General features: G+C 46.0%; 1 protein-coding gene across 3 annotated transcripts in view; it reads right to left on the reverse strand.

Moving 5' to 3' along the window:
- Positions 1 to 1,408: 1,408 nt before the first annotated feature.
- Positions 1,409 to 24,154, reverse strand: part of TRRAP (transformation/transcription domain associated protein) — a 133,754-nt gene continuing 111,008 nt past the window's right edge. For all 3 annotated transcript variants that reach the window (XM_064153740.1, XM_064153739.1, XM_064153742.1), the window contains exons 67-72: positions 13,878 to 14,103; positions 13,097 to 13,314; positions 10,520 to 10,704; positions 7,395 to 7,598; positions 5,323 to 5,517; positions 1,409 to 2,694 (exon numbers count right to left, since the gene is read on the reverse strand). In XM_064153740.1, coding sequence (XP_064009810.1) covers positions 2,410 to 2,694; positions 5,323 to 5,517; positions 7,395 to 7,598; positions 10,520 to 10,704; positions 13,097 to 13,314; positions 13,878 to 14,103 — 1,313 coding nt within the window. In that variant the 3' untranslated portion in view covers positions 1,409 to 2,409. The remainder of the gene's footprint in view (positions 2,695 to 5,322; positions 5,518 to 7,394; positions 7,599 to 10,519; positions 10,705 to 13,096; positions 13,315 to 13,877; positions 14,104 to 24,154) is intronic.

Genomic DNA, 24,154 nt, shown 5'->3' on the forward strand with positions numbered 1-24,154 from the left:
CGTGTGTAACTAAAAGCTCTGAAGATTTATCTCCTTGGAGCTAGTGGCAAAGCTCAGGGTTAAGACTGTGTAAACCTTCTCACACAACAAGGCAAATCCATAGCAGATATTCACAGAGAGAACCAAGTGTTAACATTTGCACATGAATCTCTTTTCCTCATCTGCTCTGCTGTCTCCCGCAGACAAGGCTTCTTTTAGGAGCATCTTTGAATAAACAAGAAAGATGTCAGATCTAAGAACATCAAAGTTTGTCTCTTAACTCAGATTCTTTTTCCATCATGATTCAATGGTAAAGGCAGAAGTGGCTGAATTCTCTGCTGATTTCATAGAATCAGCCAGGTTGGAAGAGACCTCCAAGCTCAGCCAGGCCAACCTAGCACCCAGCCCTATCCAATCAACCAGACCATGGCACTAAGTGCCTCAGCCAGGCTTGGCTTCAACACCTCCAGGGACAGCGACTCCACCACCTCCCTGGGCAGCCCATTCCAATGCCAATCACTCTCTCTGACAACAATTTCCTCCTAACATCCAGCCTAGACCTCCCCTACCACAGCTTGAGATTGTGTCCCCTTGTTCTGTTGCTGGTTGCCTGGGAGAAGAGCCCAACCCCACCTGGCTACAGCCTCCCTTCAGATAGTTGTAGACAGCAATGAGCTCTGCCCTGAGCCAAGGGGACACAGGAAGTTGTTGGCAGAGAGAGTGATTGGCATTGGAATGGGCTGCCCAGGGAGGTAGTGGAGTCGCCATGCCTAGAGGTGTTCAAGAAAAGACTGCATGAGGCAGTGCCATGGTCTGGTTGATTGGCTAGGGCTGGTTGCTAGGTTGGACTGTATTGTCTTGGAGGTCTCTTCCAACCTGGTTGATTCTATGATAAGGAGACCTCATAGTAGCCTTTCAGTATCTGAAGGGGACATAAAGAAAGGCTGGGGAGGGAATACTGACAAGGTCTTGTAATGCCAGGACAAGGAGGAATGGGTTTAAACTGGCAGAGGGGAGATTCAAACTAGGTATTAGGAAAGGGTTCTTTACAGGCAGAGTGGTGAGACACTGGCATAGGTTGCCCAGGGAGGCTGTGGAGCACAGAACAGGTGTGATCTTCGACTCACATTGGGTGATTCTGTGCTCCACAACCTCCCTGGAGGTGTTCAAGGCCAGGTTGGATGAGACCTTGAGCAACCTGTTCTAGTGGGAGGTGTCTCTGCCTATAGTAGGGGATTGGAACTGGATGATCTTTTAGGTCCCTTCCAACCTAAACCATTCTCTGGCTGTGAGACAGATCCATTTTGCAGAGGTGATAATTTGATTCCTGGGGAGTTTACTTTGGTTTTGCTTAATGTATTGCAGGATTTGCTGGCCAAGTCCACAGTAGAAGCTTAAAAATGCCCTCAATTAAGATGAACACCATAAAGAGGTTTACAAAATATTTATTTTGGAGGAAAAAAAAATCATCACTCTGTACAAATTTAACATTCTCAACACCAGAGTTTGATAAAAAAAATGATGCTAACTCAACAGAAAGCTAAAAGTGAGACATGGAACTGATCTGTTCTTTAAATTACAAAGCAATGGATCCAATCTAAACGAAGCTGCTCTAAGTCTAAGCATTAAAAGGACGACCTTATAAAATTGGGAGGGGGTTTTATCTATGACAGCCAAACACATGTATTAAAGGATGACTTCTCCCACCCTTTTTGTGAGCTTCTCCCACCCCCCAAACACTGTCCACAACTCAAGGCTGAAGAGGTTTACACTTTGACTGTACACTGCTTGCACCCCGAGGATAAAAAGGCAGTAGGAGTCGATCATGCCTAACAAAAGAGTCACCCCTGTACATCTGGTACAAAATGCTCTGTACAAACTGACTTTGCTCCTCTAAACTGGAAGCAAACTTCAAGGAAAAGCATTTCTTTGTGCCTTCAGTTTGTACAATGAAGGGAAGAGTGATTGAGTAAACTCCTGGATTTGGGAATACTGCTGACAACTTCTCTTTTCTTTAGTAATTCCTGGTGTATAAAAAAACCAACTCCCAACCTTTAGATACTGCAGGTTATTAGGAATGGCAGAGCCTAAACCTAAAGAGTGCTACTTTTACAGTCCTCATCACAAAATAAGATTTTTTTTTTTTCTGTACATTATTTAAATGTCCCAACTTCATTTTAAGCTGTTTTGGGAAAGCTTTTGCTGCCTCTTCAACAGGAGGAAATATCTCCTCGTGTTCCCCTCACCACACTAAAACCAGTCAAGCTCTCCTCTTACTGTAAACACAAGTGAAATGAAGGCTGCCAAAATGCAGTGTGACAGGGAAGCCATGGTCTAGAAAGCTGGGCTGTTTCTCCTTTCACATTTTCTTACCACGATGTATGGCTCACACCACAAACAGCAGCAAAAAGAGCTATCAAAAGCTTCAAGTTAGAGCCAGGGGTGCCAGGCAGGATCCATCCGACAGAGGTTATCTAAGCTATTCGCAGCTGCTACCAGAGTGTTGACTTTGCTTTCTCCTCCTTCAAACTGAGCCAGGTTATGAAGTCGAGTCATGATAGCAGTAACAGCTTTTTGAACCAGTGAGACCAGCTGCTGACTGTCCATATTTTCAGGCTGCCCAGCTGCTGAGAGCGGGGAGGAGGTATCCTCTTGGGTTTTTTTGTGCCACGCAATGATTTCGTCCCGCAGCACCGTTTTTAGGATGCCATCCACCTGTGTGAAGGAGAAAAACCAGACTATTATATTTAATCCAAGACTTCCTGCTACCTTGGTCACCCTCCTCTGGAGGCACTCTGTGCACTTCTGGAGCCCCCAACACAAGAAGGACATGGAATTGCTGAAGCCAGTCCAGAGGAGGGCCAAGAAGATGCTGAGAGGGCTGCAGCAGCTCTGCTATGAGGACAGGCTACAAGAGTTGGGGCTCTGCAGCCTGGAGAAGGCTTTGAGGAGACCTTGGGGTGGCCTTCCAGTATCTGAAGGAGGCCACAAGAAGGCTGGGGAGGGACCATTAACAAGGTCTTGTGACGACAGCACACGGGGGAATGGGTTTAAACTGGAGGAGGGGAGATGCAAAGTAGATGTTAAGAAAGGGTTATTTGCAGTGAGGGTGGTGAGACACTGGCACAGGTTGCCCAGGGAGGTGGTGGGTGATTCTGTGTTCCACCACCTCCCTGGAGATGTTCAAGGCCAGGTAGGATGAAGCCCTTGAGCAATCTATTCTAGTGGGAGGTGTCCCTGCTTATTGCAGTGTGTGGGAACTGGATGATCCTTGAGGTTCCTTCCAACCTAAACCATTCTATGATTATATGTCCTTAGTACACAGAGGTGCCAGAAGCAGCACCCAGCACCAGGAGGGGCTGCACCAAAGTGCTGCTGGAAGTCTAACTGGGGAAACAGCACTTAGGCATTGGAGTCAGGAGCTATGCCTGCAAATTCAGTTGCAGGTACAGACGTGGCTTTGTAAGGGTGAGAGGAGGAATTATTTTACACTGTTCTAACACAGCCTGTTGTAGCATAGATTAAAAGACACATCTCTGTAGGGTATTTTCCACCTTCTAAAAAGTAACTGGCTCCCACCATAGCTACAGCAGGCTGCCTGCAACATCTGCCTGGTGCAAACTGCTTGCCTAAGTACAGGATGCCCCCCTTTTGGAAAGCATTAGAATTTAAAAGGAAGACAGACAATCTCTTTAGAAAGCTACACCCTGCTAAGAGCTGGAATCCATCAAAGTAACAGTGTATCTTTAGCTCTCTATTCTGCTAACAAAGGGCCAAGGCACATTTCTATTCACAGATTATTAGGAAAATTCTAAACGAGGTTGAATTTGTCATTTCCCTGCTTACTCTTGCCAGAAATCTGGAAAGATTTAGCACAGAAGGCTGACCCTGGAATGGGTTGCAAAGGAAGGTGGTTGAGGCCCTAGCTCTGGAGGTGTTTAAGGCCAGGTGGATGAGGCTGTGGCCAGTCTGATCTAGGGTAGGGTCCATGGTAAAAAAGGACCAAAAACATAGAATCATAGAATCAAGCAGGTTGGAAGAGACCTCCAAGCTCAGCCAGACCAACCTAGCACCCAGCTCTGGCCAATCAACCAGACCATGGCACTAAGTGCCTCATCCAGGCTTTTCTAAACACCTCCAGGAACAGCAACTCCACCACCTCCCTGGGCAGCCCATTCCAATGCCAATCACTCTCTCTGACAACAACTTCCTCCTAACATCCACCCTAGATCTCCCCTGGCACAACTTGTTGCTGCTTGCCTGGCAGAAGAGCCCAACCCCACCTGGCTACAGCCTCGCCCTGAGCCTCCTCTTCTGCAGGCTGCACACCCCCAGCTCCCTCAGCCTCTCCTCACAGGGCTCTGCTCCAGGACCCTCACCAGCTTCATTGCCCTTCTCTCAACACCTTCCAGCACCTCAACATCTCTCTTGAATTGAGCAGCCCAGAACTGGACACAGCACTCAAGGGGTGGCCTGAGCAGTGCTGAGCACAGGGGCACAAGAACCTCCCTTGTCCTGCTGCCCACACTGCTCCTGAGCCAGCCCAGGATGCCATTGGCTCTGCTGCCCACCTGGGCACTGCTGCCTCATCTTCAGCTCCTCTCTCCCAGCATCCCCAGCTCCCTCTCTGCCTGGCTGCTCTCAGCCACTCTGTCCCCAGCCTGTAGTGCTGCTTGGGGTTGTTGTGGTCGAAGTGCAGAACCCTGCACTTGGCCTTGTTCAATCTCATCCCATTGGCCTCTGCCCATCCATCCAGCCTGGCCAGGTCCCTCTGCAGGGCTCTCCTACCCTCCAACAGATCCACACCTGCTCCTAGCTTGGTGTCATCTGCAAACTTACTGATGACAGACTTACTGATGGTATCCCTGCCCATGACAGGGGGGTTGGAACTAGGTGATCCTAATGGTCCCTTCCAACCCGGACAGATTCTGTGAGTCTGTTAGAGGTTGGAAGGGACCTCCGGAGATCATCGAGTCCAACTCCCCCTGCCTAAAGCCAGATGACCTAAGGCAGTCCATACAGGAAGACATCCAGGCATGTTTTCAAAGTCTCCACAGGTGGAGAGACTTCACAGCCTCTCTAGGCAGCCCAAAGGCTTGAGCAGAGAAGCAACTAGCTTGGATTAACAAAAAAAGTAAAGCAAGCCAAAAACTCCACCTATCTTTCTCCTGCTCCTCCCAAAAAGACATCCTGTAGACATTGTAGCTGGCCTTTGTGGTAAGGTTCAAAACCAGGTAGGGACTGCACAGTTCAGCTGAAGCAAGAGAGTGCTGCTTGATTTGGAATTTACCAAACACAAGATGCCTGCAAACGACAGAATCACCTTTCAAAAGGCACACAAACCTTAAAGTTTGGCTGTGCAAAGCAACGAGCTACTGCAATCATGGATGCAGTCAGTGGCCCAGACACCCCAATGGTGGTGAGAAATTCAGAGATGTTCGGTGTGAGCCGGAAGGGGACCGGGCGGTTGGCATCCAAATCTCCAGTGGCATCATTGATGTCGAAGCGAAAGTAAGCTACGTTGAGCTTGCCAGTGTCCTGCATTTCAAAGCAAGAGGCACAACAGTCATTAAAGGAACAGATTTTCATTAATAAAACAACAATAACAACAACAAAAAGATTAATTCTTTTTTCACTCCTAACCCTCAGAGAGCAGACAACACTCCAGCAGCTTTGCACTCTCAGTCAAACAAGTTTGGAGATAAAAGGTTAAAACTGAAGGCATGCACAAAGTCAGGTATGTACTTCACAGAAACACAGAGTCACTCCTCTCCTGTAAGGAGCCCTGCAGACAGAGCTCAATCCTCAGTGCACCCCAGCTCTGGATAAGCATTCTCTATGCATTGTACACTCTGGGTAAGCATCTGAATGCTCAGCTAGAGGGATTACAGAATTGCAATTGCTGTACAGGACAGAGCTTGCCATGCATTAAAATGGCATTAAGGCTTTAAGATATACCACCTTTGCCCTGCTAAGGTGGCAAGCCTCATTTTAAATGTTGGGTTAAAGCAGAAAAATCACTATTAATAGTTGTAGCTTGACATGATGGCAATGCTGAAAAGAGGATGGGTAAAATAAGGTATCTGAAAAAAGGTAATTTCCCTTTAAGAAAATGAAGCTCTACATTTTATTTCACTTCATTTTAAAACCTGTTTGAAGCAGAGATACATTCAAAGCAACTGATTTGAAGGAGGACTAAAAAGAGAGACTTATCAGTCATTTACACGAACAGCTCCAATACCCAAGAACAATTTTAACAGACAAAGTTCTAAATGATCACCACAGAAGGCAGAGCTGATGTCCATGGGGACTGCAGTTTAAATTACTACCTACATGATGTGCATTCACATATAAATGAATAGCCTGCTGAAAGGCACTGTTAATTACAGACAGCAAAGTGCCATTTTGACTCATTTCAAAAGCAGAGCCCAAATTTTCGTTTGGTCAAAGCCCACCCGGGCAATCTGCACGCACCCAGAACAAGCCAAAGCCCACTCAGGCAATCCGCACGCACCCAGAACAAGCCAAAGCCCACCTGAGCAATCTGCACGCACCCAGAACAAGCCAAAGCCCACCCGGGCGATCCACACGCACCCAGAACAAGCCAAAGCCCACCCGGGCAATCCGCACGCACCCAGAACAAGCCAAAGCCCACCCGAGCAATCTGCACGCACCCAGAACAAGCCAAAGCCCACCCGAGCAATCCGCACGCACCCAGAACAAGCCAAAGCCCATCCGGGCAATCCGCACGCACCCAGAACAAGCCAAAGCCCACTCGGGCAATCCGCACGCACCCAGAACAAGCCAAAGCCCACCCGAGCGATCCGCACGCACCCAGAACAAGCCAAAGCCCACTCGGGCGATCCGCACGCACCCAGAACAAGCCAAAGCCCACCCGGGCGATCCACACGCACCCAGAACAAGCCAAAGCCCACCCGGGCGATCCGCACGCACCCAGAACAAGCCAAAGCCCACTCGGGCGATCCGCACACACCCAGAACAAGCCAAAGCCCACCTGAGCAATCTGCACACACCCAGAACAAGCCAAAGCCCACCCGGGCGATCCGCACCCACCCAGAACAAGCCAAAGCCCACCCGGGCGATCCGCACGCACCCAGAACAAGCCAAAGCCCACCCGGGCGATCCGCACGCACCCAGAACAAGCCAAAGCCCACCCGGGCGATCCGCACGCACCCAGAACAAGCCAAAGCCCACCCGGGCGATCCGCACCCACCCAGAACAAGCCAAAGCCCACCTGAGCAATCTGCACACACCCAGAACAAGCCAAAGCCCACCCGGGCGATCCGCACCCACCCAGAACAAGCCAAAGCCCACCCGGGCGATCCGCACGCACCCAGAACAAGCCAAAGCCCACCCGGGCGATCCGCACGCACCCAGAACAAGCCGAAGCCCACCTGAGCAATCTGCAGCATCTCGGGGTTGAGCCGATTCAAGTGGAAGATGAACTCTGCGAAGCCGATCAGGGCCAGCTGGATGGTGAACATCTTGCGGAAGGTCCAGTAGTCGGTGGCGTTGGGGAAGGTGTGCAGCGCCCACTCCTTCAGCATGCTGCGGGGCACCATGTTGCTCTGCACCTCCTTAAGTATATCTCTGAGAACCTGCATGGGAAAAACAGGAGGTGAAAGGGTTCGTTTCTCATGCACTTCGTAGAGCAGACAAGCACACCAACGGCAACTACCCATTTCTTCTCTCAGCTGCTCTGTTCTGCACTAGGAAGACTCCAAACAGTCCAGGGCAGAGCCACAAAAATGATGAAGGGAGTGGAACATCAGAACAAGGGGACACAGTCTCAAGATGTGCCAGGGGTGTTCTAGGCTGGATGTTAGGAGGAAGTTGTTGGCAGATAGTGAGTGGCATTGGAATGGGCTGCCCAGGGAGGTGGTGGAGTCATCATCCCTGGGGGTGTCCAAGCCTGGCTGGGGCACTTAGTGCCATGGTCTGGTTGAATGGATTAGGGCTGGGTGCTAGGTTGGCCTGGATGATCTTGGAGGTCTCTTCCAACCTGACTGATTCTATGAATGAAGAGGAAAAATCTACAGAAAAGGCTTCTTTGGAATAAAACGCAATAGTGAGGTAGAAGTCAGCATGAATTATCCACAGTGATGCTAATCAGAGAAGACATTATGCTTCTTTTCAAAGGACCAAAGGATGCCTTTCTACAGCACCTGTGATCTTCCTCATGAGGAGACACCGAGGGAGCTGCGGCTCTGCTGCTTGGAAAGAAGGAGACTGCGAGGTGACCTCATTAATGTTTATAAACAGGCAAAGGGTGAGTGCCAAAAGCCTGTAGCCAGGCTCTGCTCCGGGATGCCCAATGCCAGGACAAGGGGCAATGTGGGGAAGCTGGGGCACAGGAAGTTCCATGGACACACGAGGAAAAAGGCTTTCACTGTGAGCATAGCAAAACACTGGAACAGGCATCCTCAACTGCATCAGGTTGCCCAGAGCCCTGTCAAGCCTCACTCTGAAAACCTCCAGGGCCCCAACCTCCTCCCCAGGCAACTTGTACCAGTGTTCCACCACACTTAGGGTGAAGAACTTCTTCCCAACATCTAATGTAACATTTCCTCTCCTCTAGCTTGGATCCATTCCCCCCAGTCCTATCATTATCTGACATCTTAAAAAGTCCCTCTCCAGCTTTCCTGTAGCCCACTTCGGATACTGGAGGGGCACAATAAGGTCTCCTTGGAGCCTTCTCTTCTCCAAACTGAACAACCCCAACCCTCTCAGCCTCTCCTCATAGGAGAGGTGCTCAGGCTCTTTGATTAATCTTGTGGCCCTCCTCTGGACATGTTCCACTGACCTTAAGATAAAAACCTGGAACGTAATCCTGTTTATCACAGCTGGATGTCTGAGGGAGGTTACAGAGGGAGCTTGGTTCTGAGCAGTACCATTTCTTAGGGTGAGATTACTCAACTGTTTTTATCCTACTTAGATTAAACTGTTTCACTGGCAATTTTAGGAGCTACACCAGAAAAGCACAGGGAAACCTGCCTCACATACCCAGCTCTAACTGCTTCTGTCAATTAGGTTTGTTGTTTCCCATGTTGCCTATTACTTATTTTCAAAGCACTACCTTGAAGGACCAAAAACCAATCAACACCTTGTCTGTTTTCAGTCGCAGTTACCAAAACAACCCAGAGTAACACAAACACAGCTTTCTGTGAAGCTTTCCAAGACAATCTAAACCACCAGGCAGACAGAAGAGTTTCCAGGAATACATAAAGCAAAACCAAAATAAACTCCCCCAGAATCAGAGCATCACCTCTGCAAAACAGATCTGTCTCACAGCCATAGAATCATAGCATGGTTTAGGTCGGAAGGGACCTCAAGGATCATCCAGTTCCAACCCCCCTGTGCCATAGGCAGGGACACCTCCCTCTAGAACAGGTCGCTCAAGGCCTCATCCAATCTGGCCTTGAACACCTCCAGGGAGGTTGTGGAGCACAGAATCACTCAATCTGAATCGAAGATCACATCTGGTGATTCTGTGTGTGCTAGTTTGAAGCAAGCTGGAATGTTTTGGTAACAGAACTTGATAACAGGCAGTGAAATGAAAACAATTGATGTTAACTTCTCTCACAGTCTCGCTGAGAACTCTGGGAAGAAGAAGTAAACTTTCTCCATTTTGTCTCTCTTGCTTTTGCCTTAGACCAAGACACATCTTTCTAACATCACTGCTTTCTAACCCTGCTCCCTAACCTCTTGGCCGCACCTCTCTTCTTCCTGAGAACTGGGGTAAGGTTGAGAGGGCCGGGGGAGGTGTTGGGGTGGTTTGAGAGCCCCTCCTGGGGACTCAGGTTTCTGGGAGGGGAGTTGTGCTTTTGTATTGTTTATCCTTTGTATATTTCTGTATATAACTGTATATATTGTAAATAGCTGCTTGTAAATTCTGCTAGCTGTAAATAAATTGCTTCATCTATATTCCCAGGGTCCGTCTGAGTTAGCTGGGGCAAATTCAAAAGTGTGGGAGGGGCAGGGTAACCCCCAAACCATCACACTGTGCTGCACAACCTCCCTGGGCAACCTGTGCCAGTGTCTCACCACCCTCACTGCAAAGAATCCTTTCCCAACATCTACTCTGAATCTCCCCTCTGCCACTTTAAACCCATTCTGTCACTCTGTCATTACACAACCGTGTCAGTAGTCCCTCCCCAGCCTTCCTGTAGGCTCCTTTCAGATACTGAAAGGCTACCATAAGGTCTCCTGGAAGCCTTCTCTTCTCCAGGCTGCAGAGCCCCAACTCTTGCAGCCTACCCTCATAGCAGGCTCCAGCCCTCTGATCCAACACAGCTTTATCTGAAGCATTCTAAACCACCAGGCAGACAGAAGAGTTTCCAGGAGTACATTAAGCAAAACCAACCTAAACTCCCCCAGAACCAAAGCATCACCTCTGCAAGACAGATCTGTCTCACACCCAACGAGAGGGGAAGGGGTCGGGGCAGGGAGGAAATTGGCCGCGCTACGGTTCGAGCCCTGAAGCAAAGCCCTGGACTGAAGGTCATTCTGTGCCCCTTACCTGGTGGCTGGCTTGAGTCCCTCGTGCCTGGACGGTTGCCAGTCGGTCATAGTAGCGAGAAATGGGATTGTCATGCTCGATGCCTTTCTTGGCACAGCGCTGCTTGTAGATCTCCACCAGGGAGAGAGAAGAGGGATTGTCTTCCACCAAACGCATCTGGGGAGAAACTGCGACAACACGGGGGACTGGGGGAGAATGGGAGAAGGGTGAGAGGTGATGGGGGCAGGGCAGAGAGACAGAAACAAACCAGTTAATCCGAAACCCAACACCGAGAGAACAATTACTATGCAAGCAGCAGCCCTTCAAGCAGGAGTGTGATCATCAACTCAAGTCTATCAAGACAAATATTCATTACTGCACTGGTAACTAATTCTCAAGCTCAGTTTAAAGGAAAGCAAGTAGGAGAGCAGATTCTGTTTTAATCTTAAAAGGAACATCTCCACCGTATTAGCAAAACCACTGAGCACTCATTACTCTTCCCCCTTCCCTTGATCTGCAGCTGAGAGGGTAATATTTTGTTCAGATGCAAGCAGGTTTGCAATGCCTGATTACGTGACACTGGTATTATGTCAATACAAGTGACTCTGAAGAGTAAATCTCCTGAACTCAATAGGGTAGGCAAAGTGAATTGGAAAAGCTGGTGGAGAAAAATCTGTACACAGTCGAGGAATAGATGTTTCAATGGCACTGTTTGACAATAACAGGGGGAAGACACCGAGGAAATATTCAGTAGTAAGACAACATAAGGCACTGAGCTCTCCTTGACGAACAGCAAACTTGCAGAAACACCATTTGCACTTCCATGGTGCTCAACAGATGGACTCCTACTGAACCTTAGGTGTATCCTCACCTACATCGAGTCAGACAAGGTGCAGCTTTCCCAGGGACAACGTCTGTACCCTCTGACAGCAACCTCCAGTTACCATCTAAGCTATTCTCTTTCTTTAGCTCTCAGAAGCTGTAATAGCTAACCTCAAATAGACACAGAAAAGTTGTCCAAATGCACCTCAGTTGTTTGATGTAATTTCTTCAGTCTTAAAGGAGAAAAAGCATTCTGCAGAAGGAAGGGGTGTTAATGAGCTCTTGCTTCTAGTCTGCTTCCATTAACCTCTGGCAGCAGAAAAATTCGTGTTCCAAAGGGTCTTTCAAACAGTATCAAACCACAGAAGAGAATTATTGCCAAAACCACTGTAGTTCCAAAAGAGCTCTTTGAGAAAAACCTATCACTTCACTAATCATGGTACACAGAGGGTAGACTCCTGCACCAAAGGCTTTGTTTATCATCTCCTTCAAGGCTTTGTCTAGTGCATTTCTGTTCCTTTGGTCTCAGAGCGATGCAAAATTGTCTTCACACATGCAGAGATGCTACACTTAGCTTTTGTTACAACAAATCCTTTGGCTTGTACATTTTGGTCTTTTTAAAGTCAGAATTCATCTAAACATTTCCAAGTGCAACTTGCATCACCTGCCCACCCTAGCTCAAGACAGCAACTACATATTTAGAGTTTTACATTTTAACATGAAGTAACTACGCAGGTGTAAGCTGTAACCAACGGCTTTAGTATCTGGAAAACATAAGAGTTTAGGGATTTTTAAAGCACTGACATCAGTAGTTGAATCACAAGCAGACCAAATTGCCAGGTGAGGCTCCCATAGTCTCAGTTTCTCATTTCATGAATTAATTATTTATAATCAGCACATGAAAAAGCCAAGATACAGAAATAGAGGGGGAAAAAAACTGTCTTCAGCCATCACTCACTCTTTCTGCTTCAAAATGCTTCACAATGTGACGTTTTTATTACACATAAATCATTCTGGAACCCTCCTTAACTCTCCTCATTAAGACCTCCCTACCATTGTGTTAGCTAATTATGTAACATTGAAGCATTGCCAGGTGGAGCTGTTGGCAAAGTGCACTCTCCAAACCAGGTAACCTTTTATAGGATCAGAGATGTACACCCAACTGAACTCCTGCATCTAATATCTAGATTAGGAAAGGATTTTATCTGACAGTAACTAACCAGGCAGTACACACTCCTAAAAGTAAACATCACCATGGATGGCTTAAGTTACCTCAAAACTTACAAAGATCTGTTCTTATGTCAGAGAGTTCAGAAAGCTCTACTGAAAAAAAAAGAATTCTTTCTTCTTCTGTGTTATGTGGAAGAGGCAAAAAAAATATTCAATATTCATGTATTGTGATATGGGGAGAAGAAGTTTTGTTCTGTCCCTCACCAACTGATTCTAAATGCTTGCTCCGAAGTACATCTGTCCCATTTCCATAGCAACAGATCCAAGGGCATGCCTCTGCCTTATATTTGTTATTGACAACTGAACTTTACACCATAAATGATGTGTGTAAACTCTCCTAAAAGCACCCCAGATTGCAGGCAATCAACTGCACTCCATCAGAGGAGTGCTACAATGCCAGCAAGGAGTAGTTCTGCAGCCAGAGAGGAATTTGCCTTCTGAATATATAAACTTCAGTGATGAGCAGCTGCCAAAAACTTCAGCAATAACAACCTCTGAGCATAACATAGCATTTTCAAAGCACTCAAGAAAATCTCTCTTCAGTACCTGTAAAAAACAAGTGTCTTTTTGTGGTTTCCTTCCTCTTCTCTAAGCAGGGGTTCAAGAGGCGAAGAAGTTGCAGGACCCTCTCTTCTCGCCGCGACTCCGTCAGGCAAGCATCGTTCATCACCAGGTAGGGGTAAATCTTCCCGTTGTGGCCTCGGATGTAGAGTCTCCTAGCTGCAGTGTTGTGCTTCTGAACTATCTCCACTCTGGGCATAAACCTATCAGGAAGAAAAGGATGCTACAATTTCCCATCTTGTTTATTTACATTGTTCATATCAGAGGAGACAACAAACAAAAACCACAAAACAGCAGAGAAACAACCAAGAAAAATCAAACCAATAAAGCAGTGCACCTCTACTTCAAGGTGCAACTTTATGACTCAGCTCACCCAGTAGACAAAAAGCTCTTCTTTGTGTTTGCTTCTGTTTATTCATTTTTAGGAAAACATAGTTCTTGAGCAGAACTTACTTATTAGGTCAGATCTTTGTGGTTCTTTGGAAGAAGAATGCCTTTACTGACTGCAAAAGGATGACTACTCTCAACTTGTAGCAAAAGAAAACCAAATATACTCTTCATAGAACAGTAGTTGCTTAGTGAGGCAATGTAAAATCATGAGAGGACAAAGTAAAAAGGCATATAAAACAAACCAGAGCAAAGCATGACTCTACCTATGTGATTTAAATATCCATGACATCTACTTTTGCAGAGTGGACAGAGGAGGTTTCCATTTTTCTCTCTGTTTTCAGAACCACAACTACACCACAGGATATTTTCAGCTTACCTTGCTATCTTGATGTAGTAATGTGTTGGTTTGGGCATAAGGAATTCTCCAGGTATCTCTACTTCTGCAGTTTGAGCTGAAAAATTACTTAGAAAGCGACACTTTTCCTCTATAAGGAAGAACTTTGGAAGCTGTTTAGTTTTGGCCTCCAGGATTTTGATCCATTTCTTCAGTTTAGAGATGAGATTGTGGAGTTTCATTGATCCTGGCACACTGAAGTCAAAGTCTAAGAGGAAAAATACACAAGCATGTATATAGATAATCATAGAATCAAGCAGGTTGGAAGAGACCTCCAAGCTCACCCGGCCAACCTAGCACCCAGCCCTGTCCAGTCAACCAGACCATGGTACTCAGTGCCCCATCCAGGCTTGGCTTCAACACCTCCAGGCACAGCGACTCCACCACCTCCCTGGGCAGCCCATTCCAATGCCAATCACTCTCTCTGCCAACAACTTCCTCCTCACATCCAGCCTAGACCTCCCCTGGCACAACTTGACACTCTGTCCCCTTGTTCAATTCCTGCTTGCCTGGCAGAAGAGACCAATCCCACGTGGCTACAGCCTCTCTTCATGTAGTTGCAGACAGCAATGACCTCTGCCCTGAGCCTCCTCTGCTGCAGGCTGCACACCCCCAGCTCCCTCAGCCTCTCCTCACAGGGCTGTGCTCCAGGCCCCTCCCCAGCCTTGCTGCCCTTCTCTCAACACCTTCCAGCACCTCAACTGCTCTCTTGAATTGGGGAGCCCAGAACTGGACACAGCTCTCAAGCTGTGGCCTGAGCAGTGCAGAGTACATATATATTTACACACAAACACCCTCTCAGCATTTCAAATTCTGTCTCAGCATTTAACCATCAAGTGTCTGAAGTTTGCATTTGCAAAGAGGTTGTTTCAGCCACAGTCCCTGTGCAGAGCACACTCCTGTTATGTATGAAGCATCACAGGGACTGTAATAAAATGGGAAACTCCCATGATCACACCAAAAGGCAAAGCACACTGCCAAGCAAGCCCAGCAGAGAAACACAGCTGCCTATGAACCCTACACAGAAAGGAGAGCAAGCAGATTCAGCCACACACAGAAGAGACCTAAGAAATCACTAAGAAAGAGAAAGCATACCTGGCATAGGATCATACAATGGCAATAACATCACAGCAGCAGATGCTGGAGGAGAACCAATCATACAGCTCACCAGTGCAAACCCAACGCACACAAGGAGATGCACTGCCTGTGACAGGCTGTGAATATTTCATCCCTACAGAAAATCTTCTTGTGAGGTCCTAAAATTATACATAACTTAAACCTGTCAGAACCTGCTACCTTCTTTTCTGTAGGCAGCTCTAAAATATTCCCTACTATTTAATAAGTAGTGAACTTCCCAAGGTTTTCCTGGGTTCTCAGGCATGCGAACAGGAGACAAACACACTGTGAACATTTTAAATGCTATTACTGCAACTAAACAGACTGCATAGAGAGACAGCAGTAGTAAACCAGTTAATTAGATCATAGAATCAACCAGCTTGGAAGAAATCTCCAAGTTCATCCAGTCCAACCTAGCACCCAGCCCTGCCCAATCGACCAGACCATGGCACTAAGTGCCCCAGCCAGGCTTTTTTTGAACACCTCCAGATGCAATCACTTAGTGAAAAAGTAAAGTTTATTTTAGAGTCTAGTACCATCATTTTCTCTTTTTCTCTCTCTCTCTTTATCAACCTGGTTAGAAGAGACCTCCAAGATCACCCAGTCCAACCTAGCACCCAGCCCCATCCAGTCAACCAGACCATGGCACTAAATGCCTCATCCAGGCTTTTCTTGATCTGTTTCATTACAAATACTTTATTTACATCATTGGAGGCTTCTTCACTTTTAAAAGGGATGAAAGAGCCTCAGCTGAGGACGCAATGTTGAATCCACGAGCAACAGCAACACAAGTAGCAAAATTGCTGTTACCACTCCTCTCCTGCTCCAAGCTGCAAAAAACCTCTCTATCCTTTCCTGGCTTTGATAACAATTGCATGCCACCACTGAAAGAACAGCTATGACAGCCTGAGCAAAAATAACAATATTATGCAAACCAGCCTGCTCCTTCCTTTGCAGCACAACACTACTGCAGTGTGGAACTACCTCCTCTAGCCCACATGCAAGTGAAGGAAGAATTTCTTCAAGGTCAATACATGGTCTTCAATACACTCTCATTAATCCTATAGAGAAATGACTCCAGCATTCACCATTCATTGCCTCAACACCATCTTCAGAACACAGCAAATAAACAAACAACTATGTGGCTTTCCAAAAAGAGAGGAAAGGAATAAAATCATAGTATCAACCAGGCTGGAAGCTTTGTATCATAGCAGCTTTGTATCATAGAATCAACCAGGTTGGAAGAGACCACCAAGCTCATCCAGTCCAGCCTATCACCCAGCCCTATCCAGTCAACCAGACCATGGCACTAAGTGCCTCAGCCAGGCTTTGCTTGAAGATCCCCAGGGACGGTGCCTCCACCACCTCCCTGGGCAGCCCATTCCAATGCCAATCACTCTCTCTGTGAAGAACTTCTTCCTAATATCCAGCCTATACCTACCCTGGCACAACTTGAGACTGTGTCCCCTTGTTCTTTTGCTGGTTGCCTGGGAGAAGAGGCCACCCCCCACCTGGATCATCCAGGCCAACCTAGCACCCAGCCCCATTCAGTCAACTAGACCATGGCACCAAGTGCCTCATCCAGGCTTTGCTTGAACACCCCCAGGGATGGTGACTCCACCACCTCACTGGGCAGCCCATTCCAATGCCAATCACTCATGCAACAAATGAAATGATGGTTCAGTACTTCACCACCACAAAGACAGAATAAATACAGCTGGATAATAAACTGCTCTCTTGGTATATCTCATCAATTATGGCATCCCAAATCATGCAAGGTAACTAACAGACTTGAACTTCTTAAAAAGCAGTTTTGAACCAGAGTCTAAAATATGCCATTTAACATGTTACAAGTGAAAAAGTAACAGCAGGAAAGAGACTGACAATGGGGATTCAACATTTGGGATTTACAGCTAAAGCAGAACCAAATCCTCATTATAGCTCACACAATAGAAAATGAGTTTCAACCTCACTGCAGAACCTACATTTCAGGATGTTCCACACACATAAATACATGGCTAAATTGGCAAGGAAAATCAAACCAAAGAGCTGCTTAGAGAGGAAATTAATTTGACCACCTACATATGCAGCAGGCTTCCACCTGCAAGAATGCAAGAGTGAATTAAGCACATGCACACGGCAACTACTGCAACGTTTGGGTCAACCACAACTAAAAGCACTCCAAACTCCTGCTACCCACAAGACTTCATCTTACAAACAACCCTGTGTTGTGGCAGGCCTGCTGGGCCTAAGATGGGCTTGTACATGCCCTGCCTTGCCTGGGCATGTTTTTTCTGCTCCACTAGAGGGGCAAGCGTGGGGAACGGACACAAAAGAACCTGGAGCCACTGAGTCTGGCCTGCCCAGAGTCCTGTGGTGCAAGGGACACACACTTAGCTTGTGCCTGCCTAGTGCAAGGCCTCTGCTCTTCCCCAAAAAGGGAAAAGTGAGCCTGTGGCTTTGCCTAATATGGTAAGGTTTGGCTAACTGCTATCCTGGTTGGCTATTCTGTGTCCAAACGGCAATTAATCTCGGCCCACACTGATAAAAGGAGATAGGCAGGTGAACAACCTGCTTTTGCTTCCCTGCTTTGCTCCCCTGCTCTTTGCTGTGCTCTCTCTGCTGTGCCCAGCCCTGCTGCTATTGCACACTGCCTTGTTGCTTGTCTGCTAAACTCCAGTGTTGCCAGTTACCAGGAGCAGACCCTGGATGCCTGCAGGTGATCAGCCTGTGTGGCCAGAGTGACACCATGCTGAGACTGCACCACATTTGCCTCTGCACCTGAAGGTCCTGCCTAGAATCCCTGAACATATACACAGATGGTCCAGAAGAAGCCAGGAGACAAGGGCAGAGCTGTTGTGAAATGGAGTTTAGGGGAATTTATGGGGAAAAACATGCGAGGCCTTGCTGACCTTCTCTCAACACCTTCCAGCACCTCAACATCTCTCTTGAATTGAGGAGCCCACAACTGGACACAGCACTCAGGCTGTGGCCTGAGCAGTGCTGAGCACAGGGGCACAAGAACCTCCCTTGTCCTGCTGCCCACACTGCTCCTGAGCCAGCCCAGGATGCCATTGGCTCTGCTGCCCACCTGGGCACTGCTGCCTCATCTTCAGCCTACTAATAGCTAATTCCTCATCTACAGGAAAAAAAGTCTATAATGCAAAATACAGTTTCATGCTTAGAGATGTCAGAATATTAGGTGCAGCTCTGCAATACTCCCTTTTCTTTTCCTACTTGGTATGAGCAGTGCATCCATAGCAGTATCACTGTAAAACACTCCTATTATAATCCCAAGCCTACCCTCTAGTGAGCAGTGGGAGTAAATCATTTCATGCAAGTGACAAAATTACTGAATCATTTATCTCCTGAATCCCTGAAGCACAGGGAAGTATCTCCAAATTGCCACTAGATTTTGTGCTAATGGGAATCACCAAAGTAGTAAAAGTATGCATATATATAGTGCTTACAAAACAAGTGCTTCAGTTCACCATGAGAGCAGCTCTAGTTGTTGAAATGCCTGTTTTAAGATTACTTTTTTTTGATGTTTTGTTTCCCAGTTTGTTTTCCCAGATGGGAAAAAGAGAGAGCTCACTTAGTCTTTTTGCTCTTGTCACACAGAGCCCATCTGAGAAGAAAAATCACTTCAGCTGGAAGAAAGGGGAACACAAGAGCAGACGTTATTTGAGCACAAAGTCTCTCTGCTTTGCAGGCATTTCCATCTATATAAATAGTATTTCTATTTCAAACAAATCCACTTTTCCCACTACTTCCTACTGCAGAACACCTTCTCAAGCTAACACATGCTGGTCTAAAATACCTTCCTGCTTGTATCACTTGTTCCTAAACAGAAAAGGAAATTTACCTCCTCATCTTTAATGGGGGACATTCACAGACCAAGATACTTACAGACTGAATTTCAACTGAGGAAGCTTGCTCTATGTTCTCAATGCTGCTGCAGACTTTACAGTGTGATATATGTATTTCAAACAAATAGGTTCATTCAAAGTCTTGAATGCCTCTAAAATTGCTACCTGAATCCATCCAACCCAGCATAATTGGCCATTTCTTGCCACTCTGACTGGAAGGAGAAACAGGGGAGAGGGGGACACAATCTTCCTGCCAGCAAGACAGGCTGAAACAGTCTGATGGTTCTTAGCAGAACTAGATAAAGTTTCAGACCTTCTCAGTGAGGGCTGTACTATCACTTCATAGTATCATAGTATCACAGTATCATCAGGGTTGGAAGAGACCTCACAGATCATCAAGTCCAACCCTTTACCACAGAGCTCAAGGCTAGACCATGGCACCAAGTGAAGCAAGCCAGAAGAAAGAAAAAACTAAACAACCTTTAGTTAACAAAATTAGTGCCAAAGCCTCTGGCACTAATGTTAAGGTTAAAGATTGTTCTGACTTAAGAAAGTTCATGACTCAAGGACCCTCAACAGAAGAGCCAAGATGTCTGTGATGCACTTAGCAGTGAAATATAAACCTGGCTTTGTGTGATGGTTTGGGTGTTACCTGCCCCCCCCCACCTAAGAAAATCACCCAGACTAGACTCAGCAGATGGAAATTACAGAATGGAGCTTTATATTTACAGCTTAGCACAAGATACAAGCAGAGAGTTACAATATCTACAGCTAGACACAGAAAGAGACAAGTTAAAAAGTAATACAGAAACACAACAGCCCTCCCAGGAACCAGAGGCCCCAGGAGGGGCTCCCAACCACCCTTCCACCTCCTTTCCACTCCTCTACCTTATCCCAGACTTTGCCTTACGTTCAAGGTGAGTTTGGAGAATCGGCCAGGGGGGTTAGGAAGCAGAGGGATTAGTTACACAGACAGCAGGTTGGGGAGAGAAGGGAGGCAGCCAGAGCCAGAGAGCAACTCTGTTGTCTGTTTGTGTTCTTGTTTTTATCCATCTCAGCAAGCCTCTGAGTGCAGCAGACATCACCACTGGTTCCTTTGCACAGCCTATCACCTAATTCCTCTCACTAAAATATCCCAGCCAGGCTCAAACTGGCACACTCTGCAGAGCAGCTCAAATCCATGATTATGCACATGATGCTGAAGGAGATCCCAGCACTCTCCAAGAAAGAAGAGCTGTCGTGCTCTCAAAGTTATTATGCAGACATTTACATATTCTCTCCTTTCATAAAGGTCCTTTTTAATCTCATAAGAATATCTGGAAAAAAATAAATCTCAATGACAGTTAAGTAGAAATATGAAGCAAGACTTCTCATTTATCAGTCAGCTCCAGGAAACCAAGACTGAAAAGACTGGACCAAGGTCAAGCACGATGCCAACTCCAATCTCTTCAGGAGGCTTTCCTACATAACATTCTGTTGTTTAAACAAAGCAGAAAGTAAGCTAAGTAAGAGCTACCAAACAATTCTATGCTCACTCCTAAGGAGCAAAAAACTAACCTTTAAGAAGCTGAGTTGTTTTTTTTTTGTTTTTTTGTTTGTTTTTTTTCCAAACAAAAACAGTTCTATGATCTTGGAATGTGAATTCTAGGCACATGCAGGGGAAAAAATGTTGCTTGTGATGTGTGACTAGAGTTCTCAGGGACTCTATTTTCTGTGCACCTTTTTAAAATGTTTTGGTTTTTTTTTACTTGCAGATACCTATTTCTGGAGGGTGGAGAAGGGCTGGTGACATTTCTATCTTGTTAAGTTTGCTGTTTGCAATTTCTTTACAAACCTTTAACCCTTCTTTTCTATCCTCCTTAGTTTTAGTACCTCATGCAAGCATATTTACTATTAGTTGTCATTCCATTAATATGCTTATCCTACTTTCCAGATAATTAAGATAGGAAATAAACTTGGAACTAAGAATGGCCTTGAAATTCCTAGATATTAATGGACATTCAGCAGTCCTTACGGCAGACTCAGTAACCTTAAACATGTTCTGCTTGCTTCAGATGTCTTCAAACACAAAAGAGTAAAGAATGTTGCACATTATGTTTGAACATTCTCTGTGTTCTCTAACTGCCGGTGGTTAGAAGCAGTATTTGAAATCATGGTGCTGCTGAAATCATTGCTAAGTCTTTTGGGTGTACATATAAGAGAAGAGAAGGAGACTTTCACAAAAAATACCTCTCTAATATTTGGAGATGCAGTTGTTATTTTTCTATTTTACAAGCCAATGCCTAAGAAGAAAGGAGGGTAATGTAACTTATTTGTGTATATTACTGAGCTCCTTGCCCTCTCTGCACACTGCAGAGACACCTTCTGATTGTGGGGTTTCAGCTGGCAGTAACTCACTCATTGTCTCGGGTGCCAAAGGTCTCCAGAAAATTATCTTGCCCTTTAAGTGTACATTTTGGAATTTTCCATTGGTATTCAGCTAGTGTGGAGAGATGGTTGCAGTAAGAAGCTGATCCAAACTCTAAACTATCATCTGCCCACAAAAGAACAATTGAGGCAGTTTTTCTCCTCCTTTTACTGCTGAGAGAGCTCTCAAAGGGAGCATTTCTCAGCATTTGCCTGTTCTTTGATGTCAAAGGTTTAGCAGAAAAAGGAGAGAAGGAACAAAGAACAGATGGTCAAAGAACTATGCATTTGAAGTTCCAGGCAAAAAAATTCAAAGTGAATTTTTGGTTTTATAAAATATATAATGCTAGGATGGAAAAAAAGATGACCTATCAAAGCTCCACCAGTCCAGACGACCGCAGACAAAGGACTTGGAATACAAGAAGTGGTCTGAGCCCCCAGGGGCTCCAAAGGGGGATCAAGATGCAACTCAGATGCTAACAGGAATGATTATGCAACCAAACACAGCTGAAAGTGTCTATAAAACATAACTGCCAACATTAATCTGGAAATAACCAAGGAAAAGAGTTTGCTCCAAGACATCTCCTCAGCTTGGACACTTCTGACATGGAAGGCAACCACTTTAACTATCCATCCATCATCTAAGTGCAACTGGTGGTGAGGCAAACAAACAGATGTGAACCTTGCAGTGTGACAAAAGGATGCAGCAGCCATGGTTTGCAAGTGGTTTCTCATCATGTTAAAACCAGCCTCTGCCACCTCCAGCACAACACTTAACAATCCTCTTCATTAATGTACATTTTACTGCTCCTGCACTATTGATAGAAGCCTGAGTTTCCTTTTCTGCATAATGAATTTCAAACTGCCTAAGCATTTTGTTTAATTTCTGCTTTCTCACACTTCATTTGTGAATTAAAACACTGAATTTATTAGATTAAAATCAGATCAGACCTAACAGTAAGCAAAATAATTAGTTAATCCTGCAGACATTTCTGTTTAATCATACTTGAAAGATATGAACTCTTCGACAGAAAAAAACCCAACCTAATTAATTACTCCTTATTAAATTGAAGTTCACTAAGAAACACACTGCATTTGATGACTTCACCTGATTTTTTCAGTCCAGGCCTGTGCTGCTGCTGCTTGCTTTATATGCTGTTCCACATAATTCCCTATACATGCTGTGAAGCCTGTTCCAGTGCTTGACCTCTCTTTTGGCAGAGAAATGCTTCCTAATGTCTCATTTCAGCTTCTCCTGGTGCAGCTCTGAACCACTCTCCCCTGTGTCCTGTCACTGGTTACCAGAGAATCACAGAATAAACCAGGTTGGAAGAGACCTCCAAGATCACCCAGCCCAACCTAGCACCCAGCCCTGGCCAATCAACCAGACCATGGCACTAAGTGCCTCATCGAGGCTTTGCTTCAACACCTCCAGGCACAGCGACTCCACCACCTCCCTGGGCAGCCCATTCCAATGCCAATCACTCTCTCTGACAACAACTTCCTCCTAACATCCAGCCTAGACCTGCCCTGGCATGACTTGAGACTGTGTCCCCTGCTTCTGTTGCTGGCTGTCTGGCAGAAGAGCCCAACCCCACCTGGCTACAGCCTCCCCTCAGGTAGCTGCAGACAGCAATGAGAGATCAGATCAGCACCTCCCTCCCCATGTCCCCTCCTCAGCAAGCTGCAGAGAGCAATGAGGTCACTTCTTAAGTCTCTTTTTATCCAAACTGGACAAGCCCAAAGTCCTCAGCCACTCTTCAGAGGACACTGCTGCCAGCCCCTTGCCCAGCTTTGTTGCCCTCCTCTGGACACATTTGAGGACTTCCACATCCTTCTCAAGCTGTAGGGCCCTCCAGGTGAGGCCAGGCCAGCACTGAACACAGCAGGATAATCCCAGCTCTTGACCTGCTGGTTATGCTGTGTTTGGTGCACCCAGGATGTGTGCTGCCCTCTGGGCCAGGCTGCTGACAACCAGCCCCTTCAGGTCCCTTCCTCCAGCCACTCCTCTCCCAGTTTATACCTATATCAGGCATTACTCCATCCTAGGCACAGAATCTGGCACTTAGACTTGATAAATTTCATGCCATTAAGCACTGTCCAACAATTTCTTCCCCTTCTGTATGCTTCCATTAAAGACACAAAATGCTTCTACTTCCAAATCCCTCTCTAGTACACTTCATCCATTAAAAATTTAATCATATGGTTCAGGACTTTCATTATCTGCTGTCATGCAACTGTTGTGCCTCAAAAAGGACATCATGCAACACACAGGGTGCAGAAGATATGTAGGTCATATCTACAACTGAGTTACTTGCAGAAGATTCCCATCAGTTCCCTTATTTTCACAACATGATCAGTAAAATGCCTGAAAAAACACCACAAGTCTACTTGTCACATCCTGGAAATGCTCAGCAGCTGCACTGACCCCAAAGAAGTTTAAGTTAGGGCAACTTTCTATAACCTAGAATTCTAAAAAGGACAACTTTTCAATGCCAAAGGCACTTTGGAGGAGGAACCAGCTTGGGGTGGAAAGGAGATATTTTTCCCCCCCTCAATCACTATAAAAGTTAAGATGGTAGAGTTTTAACTCATGCCAGAATCACCTAAGTCAGAGTGCCAGGAGAGGAAAAGGTAGATTCAGAAAGAGGTGAAAACTTATGTCTTCACAACAATTCCATCTTCCCAGATCTGAAGTACTAAGTTTGGATTCTTCTATTAAGAAGAAGGAAAAACCCCAACACATCAACAAGGATTTTCTGTATTTAACGACTCATTTCCATCTAATTCTACAGCTATCTTTAAGGAAAAGCTGATGTAGCTCAGACAGATGCAAACCACAACACCCCAGAAATTCAAAACACTGAT

This window comes from Pogoniulus pusillus, chromosome 13 (genome assembly GCF_015220805.1).
Source record: "Pogoniulus pusillus isolate bPogPus1 chromosome 13, bPogPus1.pri, whole genome shotgun sequence".
In the NCBI taxonomy this organism is placed as follows: Eukaryota; Metazoa; Chordata; class Aves; order Piciformes; family Lybiidae; genus Pogoniulus; species Pogoniulus pusillus.